The sequence below is a fragment of the Recurvomyces mirabilis genome (genome assembly GCF_035927965.1).
Source record: "Recurvomyces mirabilis strain CCFEE 5264 chromosome Unknown scaffold_7, whole genome shotgun sequence".
NCBI classification, from domain to species: Eukaryota; Fungi; Ascomycota; class Dothideomycetes; order Mycosphaerellales; family Teratosphaeriaceae; genus Recurvomyces; species Recurvomyces mirabilis.
The window spans coordinates 386,567-401,184 of record NW_027041941.1 but is presented as its reverse complement, the minus strand read 5'-3'; the positions used below and the strand labels follow the sequence as shown (position 1 = coordinate 401,184).

General features: G+C 52.9%; 6 protein-coding genes across 6 annotated transcripts; 3 read left to right on the top strand and 3 right to left on the bottom strand.

The window, feature by feature from the left end:
* Positions 1-476: 476 nt before the first annotated feature.
* On the top strand, positions 477-2,604 carry LTS14_003353 (uncharacterized protein; the record flags this gene model as incomplete). The annotated part of the gene is made up of 3 exons (XM_064836058.1): positions 477-850; positions 895-2,193; positions 2,250-2,604. 3 exons carry the CDS (start codon positions 477-479, stop codon positions 2,602-2,604), a joined length of 2,028 nt encoding a protein of 675 aa, XP_064696267.1.
* Positions 2,605-3,254: 650 nt separating this feature from the next.
* Positions 3,255-4,002, bottom strand: LTS14_003352 (uncharacterized protein; the record flags this gene model as incomplete). Its single annotated transcript, XM_064836057.1, has 2 exons — positions 3,255-3,562; positions 3,693-4,002. 2 exons carry the CDS (start codon positions 4,000-4,002, stop codon positions 3,255-3,257), a joined length of 618 nt encoding a protein of 205 aa, XP_064696266.1.
* Positions 4,003-4,676: 674 nt separating this feature from the next.
* On the top strand, positions 4,677-6,407 carry LTS14_003351 (uncharacterized protein; the record flags this gene model as incomplete). Its single annotated transcript, XM_064836056.1, has 1 exon — positions 4,677-6,407. One exon carries the CDS (start codon positions 4,677-4,679, stop codon positions 6,405-6,407), a length of 1,731 nt encoding a protein of 576 aa, XP_064696265.1.
* A 2,546-nt stretch (positions 6,408-8,953) lies between these two features.
* On the top strand, positions 8,954-9,968 carry LTS14_003350 (uncharacterized protein; the record flags this gene model as incomplete). The annotated part of the gene is made up of 2 exons (XM_064836055.1): positions 8,954-9,130; positions 9,192-9,968. 2 exons carry the CDS (start codon positions 8,954-8,956, stop codon positions 9,966-9,968), a joined length of 954 nt encoding a protein of 317 aa, XP_064696264.1.
* Positions 9,969-11,118: 1,150 nt separating this feature from the next.
* LTS14_003349 (uncharacterized protein) lies at positions 11,119-12,460 on the bottom strand (the record flags this gene model as incomplete). Its single annotated transcript, XM_064836054.1, is given in 2 exon segments — positions 11,119-12,437; positions 12,457-12,460. The coding sequence occupies 2 exon segments, from the start codon at positions 12,458-12,460 to the stop codon at positions 11,119-11,121; spliced, it is 1,323 nt and encodes a 440-aa protein (XP_064696263.1).
* A 723-nt stretch (positions 12,461-13,183) lies between these two features.
* LTS14_003348 (uncharacterized protein) lies at positions 13,184-14,521 on the bottom strand (the record flags this gene model as incomplete). The annotated part of the gene is made up of 1 exon (XM_064836053.1): positions 13,184-14,521. One exon carries the CDS (start codon positions 14,519-14,521, stop codon positions 13,184-13,186), a length of 1,338 nt encoding a protein of 445 aa, XP_064696262.1.
* Positions 14,522-14,618: the final 97 nt, after the last annotated feature.

Here is a 14,618-nt window from a genome sequence, read left to right as displayed (position 1 = left end):
ACGCTGAACAAGCTTTAAGTGCAGCGATGCTACCTGTGAAAGCAGCCTCTAGCGCTTTACCACTCCGGCCCTCAACCTTGAGACTACAGCGTTTTGCTGTCTACGCGTCAATTGGCCACGTCCCAAGAAGGACTATGAATATGTCAAACAGTACTTCGGCGCTCCGCTGACTTCAAAGGACTTCCTGTTCAACTGTGGACCCGTGTCTACAGACCGCACGACCACAATTGCGAAATGTCGCCCGATGGCGCGTAGCCCACCAACCAGGATGGGTTTTCGTCTTGTCTGGCGCGTATGCTTCATATCTGACGACCTACTGTGCCACAAGGCTTTGGCATAGTATAGGTCGACGGTCGTGACTATGCGACATTTTCCTTCGATGCTGTTCTTTTCCTCAGCTCGGTTTGGTCCCTTCGAGGAAGGTGATTGGAGCCATGGCTTATGAACGACATATTCATTGGGTGGTACCTGCCACAATGTTGCTGGCCTTGACATGTGGAGCACTACTGGCGACCGGACATCACCTGTTCTACTTGAGCCTTGCTGGCGAGGTCGCTCCAACAGGGTCCTATAATCTCGCAGGGGCGACTGTCTCGAAACAACAATTCAACACGGCAGCTGGGACCGCTTTTGCGTTTCTAGTCAAGGCCATGTTGGCACTAGCTGTCACTGTGGCCTACACGCAGACGTTCTGGCGAGCTCTACAGGTGTCACACAAGGGCCTCAAGCTCCCTAGCATCGATACCATGCACGGAGTGCTAGCGAATGCTGCGGATCTTTTCAAGGTTCACGTATGGTGGAAACGGCCTTTGCTGCTTTTGCTAGCTATCATCGCATGGTATATGTCATGGTGCGTCCTTTGAACTCCCGGACATTGTTGACGAATCTCAACAGGTGTATTCCGGTAGCGTCTATTGTCACGCCTTCAACACTCTCGGTAGAGAGTGCTCTTGTTCAGCCAGCTCCTTTGATACCGGCACATGTGCCAAAATTCGATTTCGTCAACCTCAATTTCCTTGCCGGCATGAGAGGGAGTGGACCGAGCAACGAGAATTATACACAGTACTGCTATGAAGGACCTGGCCAGCTCGTGCAAAGGATCGCGAGCGCAGTGGCTGCACAGGGACAGATACTGCCTATATCGCCGCCAGCATCGAACACTAGCTGGACTCTAGACTACTCTGGGCCCGCTTTGCAGTGCAGCAATGTGATTGGCCAACAGAGGACTGCCATCTGGGACAACATCTTCGAATACCTCAACAATGCCACAAGATGTAGGAACTCGCCGGGTTATCTGTCTTGGGTGGAGATCTCCCAGACGGCACCATATCCGTTCGCCTACAGCAACGGCAGTATGAGACTGGCTGACTCTTCTCTATCGAGCGGTATCCCAACTGCCCTATGGGTGGCCACCATACCTGAGATGTTCACCAGCATTCTTATGGGAGACGAGCTCTACCCTGGTGCCTGTATGATGCAAGTCCAATTCGGCAGGGCTAAGAATGTCAGCGATACAATGGGCTACAAGAAAACTGCTGAAGCTACGTATTTTGGTAATGCCACACTGTTGCGGTGTACAGCCCTCAACGCATCCCAGACAGCGAGCTTCGACTACACCAATGGCTTCCAGCATGTTGACAGCAAGCTCACAAATGCCACAGAAGTTGAGCCCGTTGTGCCTGTCAGCTGTGTCACAGGACCTGCCGACCTCTACCAAGGGCCAAACAGTCATTATACACAAGCTATGGCAGATTGGTCCCTGGCTAATCTGAACAACGGTTCGTGCAGCACCCTGAACATGATCGGCCAGCAATGTGTCTTCCAGCCTGACCTGGCAAAGCTGCTATCATACCAGGCCATAACCGACGCTTTCAATCGGAAGATCATTGGATCGATAGGACTGGGAGATGGCACCACAACTGTACCTACTCTGACAACCACGTCTGCGATAACCGAGAGCATATTGATGGATACTGCGGAGCTTGACTTTGTTGCGCGCTGGCGCTTCGGCAGCACACTTGACCCTAACTCGGTAGGCTTAGATCTGCAATCCATGGTCCAGGCTGGGAGGGGCACGTTGATGTCAGGCTTGGTGAGTACGAACACGACTGGGACACGCGGCAACCTTCAGAAGACGCTGGAAGAGCTTTTCCAGAATATCACACTGAGTCTCCTGAGCGAGCAGTATCTACAGTAGGCAATCATCAGCTGGCAGAGAATTACGTGCAGCTATTGACGTCGTTACACAGAGCAAATGCCTCCTCACCATACGCCTCGCCGGCCTTGATCAATGTTGCACTTCAGACATACCGAAACACATACGTCTACTCGAGAACGACACTGTGGATCGCATACGGCTTAGCTTTGCTGTTCGCCGCGCTCGCTGTCACGATCGGGCTCGCGTCGATACTGCTCATGGGCAGTGCTTTTGAGAACACCTTCTCTACGATAGTTCGTGTGGGTCGTATCAGCATGGTGACGGAAGATATCGACGAATGTGACGGCAGGGGTACTGCACCATTGCCTGGACACCTTCGGAAGGCTAGGATGGTTATGGATGAGAATGGTCCGACGTTGATACAAGAGGTCGTAAAGTGTAAATGATACTATATCGTGTACTAAGCCAATAATGAAAGTGCTCCACAACTACTAATGGGGCAGTCACGCTCGTTCCCGTATACTGATAGGCATGGTGTATGAGTGCAGACCGCCACAGATGTCAGATCTGCTAAAGCCTCATAACGGTGAAGCGATTGGCAGCGTCATTGAAGGACAGTCCTGCCAGGGAAGCGCACGTTTGGCTCCTTCAAAACGACTTGACAATCGCGGAGGGATCGGCGTTGATAACAAGTGTCCTTCCGGAGTTTGCCGGTCCGATCAGCACCCTTCTGCCCTATCTCACCTCTGGCAAACATAGTCAGGGATTTGTTGAGAGGCTAAAACCCGTCGATCCCAAGCTCGCCGGCGCAGTGCGATGCGTGAGCTAGCCAGCTTAGCTGTGCGTAGGTGAGAGGTAATCCCAGGACCTGGACGGTTGATCATATAGTAGTCCTAGCAGGACGACTCCATGTCCAGAAGCTGAATTAATACATGAAGTTTCCGGCATCGATCCGGGCAACGCATTCAGACCATAGCGCCACCTGGTCAGACGAGATCATGCAAAGCATGCGGTCGAGCAGCACGAGCAGTCCCATTCACTCATGATACTCAGCTGATATTGAGCTATCATCGACGTCTGATGTTCCCGCAGCTGCTCACAAGAGCTTCAGGTGACTCGTGACCTTATCGACTTCACTCTTTGGTCCCGGGCCAACACCCAGAACGGTCGCAGAACCACTGGCAATCTGCGTGCGGCCGGCGTCGTGTATGACCTGTGCGCACAACCCCAGACTAATGGCTTGCGCCTGCAACATGAGCATATCTTCCTCGCTCTCGACCTTGACCGCCACCTTCGCTTGACCCGTCCTCTCCCACTGGCGGAGCACAGGGTGAGCAGGATTCGTGCGGATCATGGTCTTATAACAAGCGAGCGTGGCATGCCCGCATTGAGCAGCGATCTTACCTGAGAGCAGTATCAGTACACTGCATGGAAGCTATGAGTCACAGGGTGGTATGGTGCATGAAGTTCATGCTGCAGGAAGCAGGACTCAGATACTGGATCGAGGTACCACACTACCCTCGTCGCCACTTACCCTTTGTCATTCCCAGGTCATTGCGAACCACGAGGACAAGTTTGCACTCTTCGGTACTGCCGGCAAAGCTCTTCAGCTCGCCAAGATCCTGCACGTCGTCTTCTTCGTCTCCGCTTTTATCGGCTGCATCACTGATATCGGAAGCCTCGTCTGCCTTCTCATCCGGCGACGTGCGACGTGGGGTGGAGCCACCGAAGAGTCCGATAGAGCGGGCTTGGCCTAGGTAGTAGCCGGCAAGACCAGATACGATCGCAGTAGCAAGTGCAATGTTGGCCGTCGAAGGCGGTCCTCGATCCTGGACGTTGGCCATTATGCGACGGGAGTCTCTTGAGCAGGCTGGTGCGCTGCAACAGGTCTGTATCGACGCTGCTGATTAGGCTTATCGGCTTCGATTGCTGTGCTGGTCACTAATACTGCGTGGCTCGTCCGAGGACCCAGGAAAGGTATAGCCCGGGCTTATGAAAATTCTGCTGCGTCAGCTGTTTCGCCACCCAGCTTCGTGCCTCGCAAGCGAATGTCCACACCTCTACCATAGAACCAGGCAACTTCCGCACTCGTGTCTGTACGTAGATGAATGAGGGTTGAGTCCAAAAGTTGTGCGGTTTGAAGATGTTTGAGGCTGCCCCGGCAATGATTTAAGCTCCTGTTGTCGCATGGGTTTGGTGCCGGGGTTTGCATCACTAGCGCCATTTTCCCCAAAATTCTGGACCGCAAGCACACGACTGACGGCGACGAGCACGCAATGCGGTGTATCATCATGCCTCCAAACGCCTTCCTCCCTTATATGGTGCCATGGTCCGGCTTGCTAATATCTCCTGTCCCCATCGTCACGTTTGCTAGATCTCGTAATCTGTTCAGCGTTTCAGTCCCTATAGGGTCCGCGGCAGAGCAACTACTAATACCTCCCGTCTCCTCTTGAGCAAGACCACGCGTATCTTGACTCTCACTTGAACAAAGACATACTACAACACACAACACTCCGTCATGGACAACCTAGCAGACCGGCTGCGAAAGCAGCTACCAGATACGCCTCCAGTGTCACCTCCCGTCGGCTTTGCTGGTCAGAATGGTTTCAGCACACCACTGTTCCAGTCTAAGCCGAACATATTATACATCATGGCCGATCAGCTGGCCGCACCACAGCTGAATATGTACAACAAAGACTCACAAATCAAGACGCCAAACCTTGACAAGCTCGCGGAACGATCTGTGGTGTTTGACTCAGCATACTGCAATGCACCACTATGTGCACCCAGTCGCATGGCCATGATCAGTGGCCAGCTCCCGTCCAAAATAGGTGCTTACGACAATGCCTCGCCGATATCCGAAGACACACCAACATACGCTCATTACCTACGCAAGCAAGGATACGAATGTGTACTGGGAGGGAAGATGCATTTCATCGGCGATCAACTTCATGGCTACGAGTATAGGCTCACGCCGGATATCTATCCAGGTGATATGGGATGGTCAGTGAACTGGGACGAGCCGGACACCAGGCTGGAATGGTACCACAACAGTGCATCGATCCTGCAGGCGGGACCATGTGTTAGAAGCAACCAGCTCGACTATGATGAGGAGGTCATGTACAAGGCTAAGCAGTTCATGTACGATCATGTACGGAAGCCGGTAGGTAGCAGGCCTTTCTGCCTCACAGTATCGCTCACTCACCCACACGACCCGTATACAATTGAGAAGAAGTACTGGGATATGTACGAGGATGTCGAGATTGATATGCCAAAGGTCAACATTCCCAAGGATCAGCAAGATCCTCACAGCAAGCGTCTGCAGCATGTCTGCGACCTTGAGGACTACGACTTCACTGACGCTCAGGTGAAGAGGGCCAAGCGTGCGTACTATGGTGCCGTCAGCTATGTCGACGACTGCATTGGCAAGCTGCTTGACACACTGGAGCAGTGTGGCTTGGATGATAACACCATTATTGTCTTCTCTGGCGATCATGGCGATATGCTTGGAGAGCGTGGCCTCTGGTACAAGATGTCTTACTTTGAGTCTTCTGTCCGCGTGCCACTGCTCTTCAGCTATCCCAAGCTGTGGCATCCACACCACGTTCCGCAAAACGTCAGCACGTTAGATATGCTGCCAACTCTTGCCGAAATAGTCGGTGCCAAGCTCATCCCAGGTCTGCCGATGGATGGCAAGTCGATGGTGCCTCATCTGCGAGGAAAGGACACCCACGACACCGTCTTCGCCGAGTATATGGGCGAAGGCACCGTCGCACCCATGATGATGATCCGTCGCGGCAACTGGAAGTATATCACCTGCCCAGCGGACCCAGACCTGCTCTTCAACCTCGCGGACGACCCATCAGAGCTGAAAAACCTCGCCGCGAGCGACGAACCTTTCACTAAAAAGGTCTACAACTCCTTCGTGGACGAAGCCACGACCAAGTGGGACATGGAGAAGATCACCGAGGACGTCCTGAAACGCCAACGTCAGCGCATGTTCTGCTACTCTGCGCTGAAACAAGGCTTGTGGACGCCATGGGATTACAAGGTGCCCGATGACAGCCAGAACAAGTATATCCGTAGCCACATGGAGCTGGATGACTTGGAGCGGCGTGCTCGGTTCCCCATTGTCGATACTTATGGGCAGGTATTGAGAACCCAACCTACAGCGCAGAGCAAGGACAAGTTGTCGGCGAACATTGCTGCGGCGTTTATCCCTCACCAGGCTGGTGCTTGTGGGCAGTAAACAACGTTCATTAGAATGGCAGATTGGCGGCGTTGACTCTTCATCCTCGACTTGCAAGCGAGCTTACAGTGCGCTGACTGAGACACGATTCTACATGATCGTGTCACTGCGATTGCATTTACTTCTTTCTGCTGCGTTCATAGCGCTGCTCTTTGTTCACGCTGCGACGGCGCAAGGGATGGCGTTTGTGCTACTTGCGAGCCTCGGTTGGCGGGTTGGGGCTACCTTTTGTTGCATGACTGGTGATCTTCTGGTTTTGGGCGCATCTCGAAGCACGACATGTCGCGAGATCTGGCAATTGAGTTGTTGACCGACTTTTAGTCTGGACGTTGCATTGGCACCGATCTAGCTTTGGAGCATTGGCTATCATATCTTCCAAAAAGTGTTTGGTGGCTATTTAGGTCGCGATTTGCTCGTCGAAGGATCAAATGTAGATGTAGCGGCAGCATTGTAGATCAAAGCTTCAGTGCTCGTAATCTTGCTTTCATGATACAAGATGCTCCAGGTGGTCAAGCCTCGTCTTCGCTCCGTACATACTCTGTGCTACCTTCGTGTCGGTGAGCCGGATCTGCTAAAGTGAGCTGTATACAGCAGTGACATGCATGCTGGACGGCACAGCTAACCGCAAGGGAAAGAATGAAAAAGGTAGACGAAGCTACTGTGCGGCTTGCGAGGCCCTGCAGCAGCCAGCGACTACTATCTCGATGGCAACACGGCTCGAGTAGGAAGGACGACGGACGGAGTGGGTGAGATGTCGTCAACGAAGACGAATGAGAAATCAAATCGGGAACATGTGATGGGCTTTGAGTTTCGCCTAGCGTCGTTGCTTGCGTTGCTTCTCCAACCTCACATTTCAACGACGGTCGTAAGCTTTCTGACTGCAGAGGGAACGAGCTGCTAAGCGGCCAGCCTCGCATCGTGAAGATCGAAGCCAAAACACTCGCTATAGTCGATGGGTAAATGCAGTCGTGCCACTATACAGGGTGGAGAAGTAGAAAGTACCTCGTTAAGGCAAGGTAGCGGAGCAAGCCTGGACTTTCGGCAAGTCTGTACGTTGAGAAGTGTCTCGTTACAACCAGGGTTTGGAACGAACATCATCAATAGTGTTCGATAATTTGTACAAGAAGTGTCTGTGGTTATTCTTGAGCACGACTATAAACGGAGTTATTCACTTCATACATCTGTGAAGTCTACAATGGTTTGTGCAGTAGCTTGCCTTTGATGCGCGAGCTAAAGAGGCGAGAGTGCTCCCGTCGAGGCCGTCGTGGAAGCTATGTCCATGATCTACACGAACAGAGCAACCTCCACATGTACGAGCGTTGAGCGCACTTCGATGTGGAGACAGGCATACTTAGCCGCCCTCGAGCGGAAGTATTTATTCAGTGGCAAGCTGCAAGAAAAGCTCTTACGTGGTAGTGAAGCTGTAAGAGAGATTGACTTTGCGCTACCTAGCCATTCTACTTATAGAACTCGATCTTGGCAGTGAACGGGGTGGTTGCGACTCTCACCAGTCGCCACCCAGCACACCTTCGCGGCTCTGCTGTACGACCCAGCCGTCGTGGACCGCGGTTCACTGACTGCGAAGGTTTGCAGCGGTCGTATGCCGAACGTCACCTTGCGTGGACCATGCACACATTGTTCGTGCGGCGATCCGTCTGCACTCCCCACCTTGCCTCGTAATGCTGTGGGCAAATGTCAATAGATGGATGTAATACGGTCTCTGATGGCCCCCGCAACAGTGAACGGGCGCCAATCGATTGTGAGCTGCGGAGTAGTCGGTCGTTGCCGGAAAAGATCTGATGCACCAACGAGAGAGGCGTTCGCCAGTCTGCAGCCTGCAGAGTGGTCCGCATTAGCGCTACAGATGACCTGACAACTACCTGCTTAGAAGAGCCGCGATTTGCGTAGGAGCAAACATCGACTACTCGAACCGCTGATTCGTGCATGAGGGGTTTCAGGCGGGCAATGTCGAGATCGGCGCATGAGCAGAGTCGAGGTGTCGGCCCGTAATAACGTGAACAATCCACAGCAACGGGGTGAATCAACGCCCACGACCTGTGTGTTGGGAAGTCAAAGCCGCGTAGGGACCCGTAAAAGCGGATCACATCGAGTCCGACACGGCAGCGATGTAGCAAAAACGCCATGGTTACCATTGGCTACTGAGGCCGCGAGGAGCTTTTTGGGGTGGCCGGCAACAAGCTGGTCTCAAAGTGACTGGCTGGTCCCTGGTCCCTGCTTCCCGCTAGCGGTTTCCGGGGTGGCTAGCAGCCTTCATTCACCACTGAGCGACCCGCGGCGTTGGTGGTACTTAAGGTAGAAGACATTCCAGCATTCCTCGCCTCCCTCACACAACAATCAGAACTCTCCATCCGCATCCATCAAAAAGTCCTCTCCGCATCCTTCCGCGAGCAGCTTCATCAGTCACAGACTTACTCTCGCTCCAAGCATCTGTTAACAACAACTAACCGTCGCTTCATCGACCTGCACTTCGTTGCACATAATAATCCAGCTTCATTAATACCAACAACACCTTCGCTCCAGCCAACATGCGTTACACCATCGCCTCCGTTGCCTTTGCGGCTCTCGCTGCCGCCGCTCCCCAGGCCCCAGCCTCTACCTTAGCTCCGTCTGCCCCAGCTCCCGCCGGCTGCTCACCCAACTACAGCGGTCAGTTTACGATCTCGGCCGTCAATGTCACTAAGAGCGGATCATCCAAGGCCAAGGTATGTCTACACAACATCAGTCACTACAAACGATCGTCTCAGTCACTAATCTAAACAACAGAGGCAAAGCTCCGATGACACCACCCTCATGATCACCTTGAACAACGGTATCCTTAAGGACGCCAAGGGTCGCCAGGGAGAGGTTGTCGCCAACCACCAATTCCAGTTCGACAGCCCACTCCAGGCTGGCGCCCTCTACACTGCTGGCTTCTCCGCCTGCAGCAACGGCTCTCTTGCTCTCGGTGGCTCTGCCATCTTCTACCAGTGCCTGAGCGGTGGCTTCTACAACCTCTACGATCAGTCCACAGGAGCTCAGTGCTCGCCCATCTACCTCGTCATGTCCGGCGCTGGTTCTACCTCAGGTGTCGCTTCGCAGCAGTCCGACGGCCAGGTCACTGCCACTCCCGTCTCCTCCAGGCCCGTCACTCAGCTCACTGATGGACAACCCGGTGCCGGCACCAGCGCAACTGCCAAGCCCATCAGCCAGATCTCCGACGGACAAATCCAAGCCTCCACCAAGGCCACTATCTCCTCCGTCACTGCCCGCCCGATCAGCCAGATCTCCGACGGACAGATCCAGGCTAGCACTTCAGCTCCCAAGCCAACTGTCGCCCCGGTCTCGCAGATTTCTGACGGACAGATCCAGGCGCCCAAGCCAACCTCCACTGGCCGTGTGGTCTCCCAGATGAGCGATGGCCAGATCATTGCTTCCAAGACCAACGGCACTGTCGCCTCCCCAACCGCATCCGTGGTCGCTTACACCGGCGCTGCCGTCCCCAACGCCGTCAGCGGTGGCCTCCTCGGCATGGGCGCTCTTTTCGCCTTTGCCCTCCTCTAAGCATGTTCGTGACATGACTTGACGATCATTAATATATCACTGGGTGGGACCAGTGATGGGCTTGCATTACACGACTTCGATGTGCATATGACGTTTTGGGACAAGGAAGGGTGGGGCTGAAGTTCAGCTCACAGAACAGGTCTATGAAATGGAAGGGAGTTTTAATGTTTCATGGTAGGATCCAAGGGTTGGGATGACTCAACGATAGGTAACGTCGGTCATAGGATGGAAGTGGTAATTACTGGTTATGGTATGGCCTTGCATAGCCAAAGGCCAATGCATTCTCTGTTGCATAGTAGTATTAGCGTTCTAGTTTCCAGCTCAGAATTGCACAAAATCATCCACAACAAACAAATCGCTTTCATTGTCAGTTGTCACTGTCGGCCAAGAGTCTGGGCCCTGCATGACCTACTTATACTTCGCTGCACTCCTCAGCTCCTCTCGTCTGCGTGTGTTTCACATCTGAATGTTCTTGACTTTGAAGTGTCTCGGATACATGCTTGTTGAAAACATCATCTGGCCGTTAGCCGTTGACACACTGATATTACATTTGTTCGGGATGGTAATTTGGCAATCTATCACTGTCATTGACTCCAAGCTAGTATTGTGACATCTATTGGCAAGGTCATCATTGTATATCCATAATGCAAGTGACAGTCTCAACAAACGTATAGGCACCTATACCCTCGATATCAAAACTCATCGGCGGAACTCATAGCACTGCCTTTCAGTTGAATAGTTCGCCCGATGGGTTTCAAGATATCAGTAGATAGCATTAAAGTCCAGTTCCGATACCGCAAACCCGAGCCGTGAACTCAAGCGCTTCTGTGGCTTCGTGCTGAACGACAGATGCAGGAACAGAGCAGTATTGTGCTGATGCGAAATCTTGAGATCCTCCTCCTGGGCAGTAGCCGTAGCGTTCACTGAACATGAACTAAAGTCTTGCTCGATGGTAGTTTGATCCGTTCCAACGTGATTTGTGTAAAGACTAGCACATGCGGTGGAAGAAGCACAATAGTAAGCTTGGTTTGAAATGGTATGCCTTCTATACTATAAAATTACCCTGTCTGCACCAGCCTCAACCTCAACAGCACACCTAGATGCCTAGTACAAGTCACCAAGCGTCTGACTGGAGGTATCAGGGGCAGCATCATCCACATGCTTCCTCTTGCTTGGTGCCGCGCCTCTTGCTTGGTGCCGCCGCCTCATCCCCATGCTTCCTCTTATTGATGCTCGATGTCTCCAGCAGACGGGTCACAGGGACGCCATCGAGCCTTGAACCACCACTACCATCCAGCCTCACGATGTGACTACACTCTTGGAAGAAATCCATCACCCTCCACAACGCCTGGCCTCGGATTCGAGCCTCCTTAGTGTCTGGCGACTTATCATGGCGCATGCGATTCAGCTTGCGATGCGGACCAACCAGAAACATAAGCTGTTTGACACGGCTCATGGCCACACTCACTCGCGTTGGCTCAGAGACGTACGGTACCGTGTTTTGCTCCACCCCGACCAAGTGCCAGATGACCACATCGGCCTCATCACTACGAAAGCTGTCGACTGTGCAGATACGGACGGCATGCAGATCAAAAGAAGCGGAAGTGTCAACGAGGCGGCCATGGCCGGCCTCATCCTCACGTCGGCGCTGTCTGTTCATTACGTCTGCGTCCCTGGCGTAATTGCTGATCACCACAATCTTCGTCGGGTGGACCATGGCTTTCTTTACTAAGAAGCGAACGATGTTGAGGCAGGTATCGATATCTTCTGGGTTGTGGCGGGCTGTCCGAGAAGGCGAATCGAGAGGCACCGTATAGGACTTCTGCTGACCCTTGACACTACCAGATCCACGAAACGGGAGACTCATAATAGAGCTGCTCGCACCGCTGTATTCCTTGGAAAGCTCGCCGTCCACTTCGACCCAAACAAATGGCTTGTCAGGCAAGTCCAGTGTGGCAAGCTTGCCGTTCAGGAAAGAGCGGTCATCTTTGCACTTCTCGACGCTGGCTATTATGTCATCATCACGATGGTCGCCGAGAGAGAGGAGGCGTGGGTACTTGAGTTTCGGCAACATAGTGTTGACGATTGCGGGCGGGTTGCGGTAGTTGACCATGAGGTAGCAACACTGCTTGGAGTGGAGGAAGAAAGCCTCGAACGGTGACCTGTTCAGTGCTACGCCGAATTCTGATGAATTGGACCGTGATTTGGGTCGAGAGCCATGTTGCAACGGGTCGCCGAATATGAACATATGTCGCATGGTGGGGTTGGACTGCACCGCGAGGTTGAACTGAGGTACAGTCATTTGCGAGACATCGTCAACCATAATGACATCAGCCTTGACGCGGCCGCGATGTAGCAAAAGCGATAACGTATCGAGCGTGGCCAAGATAACGTGGCATTTGGCAAGGTTTCCGCCTCTGCTTGCTCCGCAAATGCCATGATCTGAGCCTTTGTTGATGGATTCGACGACTTGAGCATGCGACCATACTCATGGATGCAGGTGTCCCCTTGTTCGTCCGCGCATTGCATTGCTTCTCGGTGAGTAAGATATGCCACCGTATGCTGGGGCGGATGCACTCCTGCGTGTGCCGACTTGACGGGCAATTGCTTGTCGACGGCGAAGCGCATGTAAATCTCAGCACCAGTAGTGTTGGCGCGCGAACAGCGGATGTCGAGCCCGGAGTCAGTCAAAAGCCCCTGGATCAGCTCGCTGACTTGGAGCCGTTTCTCGAATATCCGGTCGATTGCCCCATTTGATTGAGCGGTGATAATGATACGCTGATCGTACAGAACACAGGAAAATGCAACCAGTACCAGGGTCCTCGTTTTGCCTGATCCAGGTGTACCGATCAGCTGACAGAAGGCTTCGCAACAATATTGAATTCATCTGTCGAAGAACTCTTGTTGGGGCGTGTCTGCCATATCTCGAAGTTTGTTGACGAGCTGCATGGTCTTGACACGTTGTTCGGCCGTCAGAGTCTGTCCATCCCAACGGTGCAACCTCCGCGTGAACTCGGCTGCAAGATTGATCGTCCAAACTCTCTTTCAGAGAGTTTCCGACAAGGAGACGAGAGAGATCCACGCCGACAGGACGAACGGGCCGGTCTCCGACCCTTAGTATAGTATGCATCCGAGGTTGCAAAGTCGAGTGACCTGGACTGAGGCTGAAATGAGCCTTGATCTGCGCTGCGGCGCTAGCGTCCAAGTTCGTGGCTTCACACAGAATGTAGTCGAGGTTGTTCTTGTCCGACCAGCTCGCAACACAGCACTCCATGATGAAGTCGAATTCCGTGGAATCCATGGGCTCCACGATCTTTCCAGTGACCTCGCAAGTGCGATTCTCTGCTCGGGAAAATGATGGAGCTGGATGTCGTAAGATCGAGTGCGCAGGTGAACTCATTTCCTAGTGCTGGAGCTACCTTTTCGTCTACCCCCGGGCTGAACTTGATGCCGATGCTGTAAACGGTTTCACCTAGTCCGTTTGAGTGACATGCTTCGATGGGCGCAAGATGACTCAAACTGGAGACATAATCGCAATATGCGGACATGTGTTGCCATTCGCGCAAAAGTGCGATCATGTACTTGCTGGTGACGTGTTCGCACGTTGGGGATACAGGCGGGCTGACGTATGCAAAGGTGTCGAGGTCTGTGATCTTTTGAGTCTTGCTGTCGTACAAATAGTTGGGTAGCTCGGGTACAGTCTTTTGGGACATGAACGCATCATACATGGCCTGGGCCAGACCGCCAGAAAAATCTCCGATGCTTCGCGCATATTGATCTTGGTAGCTCCAGAATGCGTCGAAGCCTTCCCTCAATGGACGCTTGCAATGCCTCGAAATGGTTTCGTACCAGTCAAGCGCGCCTTCACGATTCTGCATAGATGTTATGAGGCGTAATGTCCTGCAGTTCTGTAATGCGTTGATGTGCAATGTCGCAGTGGGCGAATCATCGGATTCGCTACGAAAACGGCAGACTGGGTATTGCTCAGCCCGGAAGACGACTTCGAGCTCAACAAGGATCATATTTGTGTACTCCCGATCAGGGATATCAGTGAGACACAGCTTGGGCCAACCAGCAAGCATCTTTTCTTGTTCACCCTTTGTCTTGGCTAGGTTGACATTGAAGACCCCGCACTGAGAACGCGAGATCATATGACAACTCACAGCTTGGTCCGTCGCACCTCTCAACACTGCAGGAGAGTCAAACGCAAGGTCGATCGGCTCGGTTGTAGACGGTCGCTTCGCCTTTCCATGCACAATGAATAGGCCGGGTTGCTGACTGTTGTGACTTAGATGGACTCCGAACAGATGCTTCCGTGTGCCTTCTGCTTCCTGCTTGCTGCCGCGAAGTGGGAAGTCCGCATCGGTGATCTTATCCCCATCGAGTTGTAGCACACAGTGCTCGTTCTGGAAGATTTTGTTGACGTTTTCGGGTGAGCCTTTTCTGCTTGACTTTAGAAAGAAGTCATCCCATTGGCTTGCGATATGTGATGCAGACGGCTCGGCCTTGGCGCCGGGTAGTTGTTGGCTCGCTTGATGCTGGAGTGAAGCCATAGCGCAGAAGGTTTGCTTTGGAAACGCGTTAGCATCGAGTGCGATGAGCAGTTGTACCGACATTACCTTGCTGGGTGTGAGCGCTAGGACACGCTAT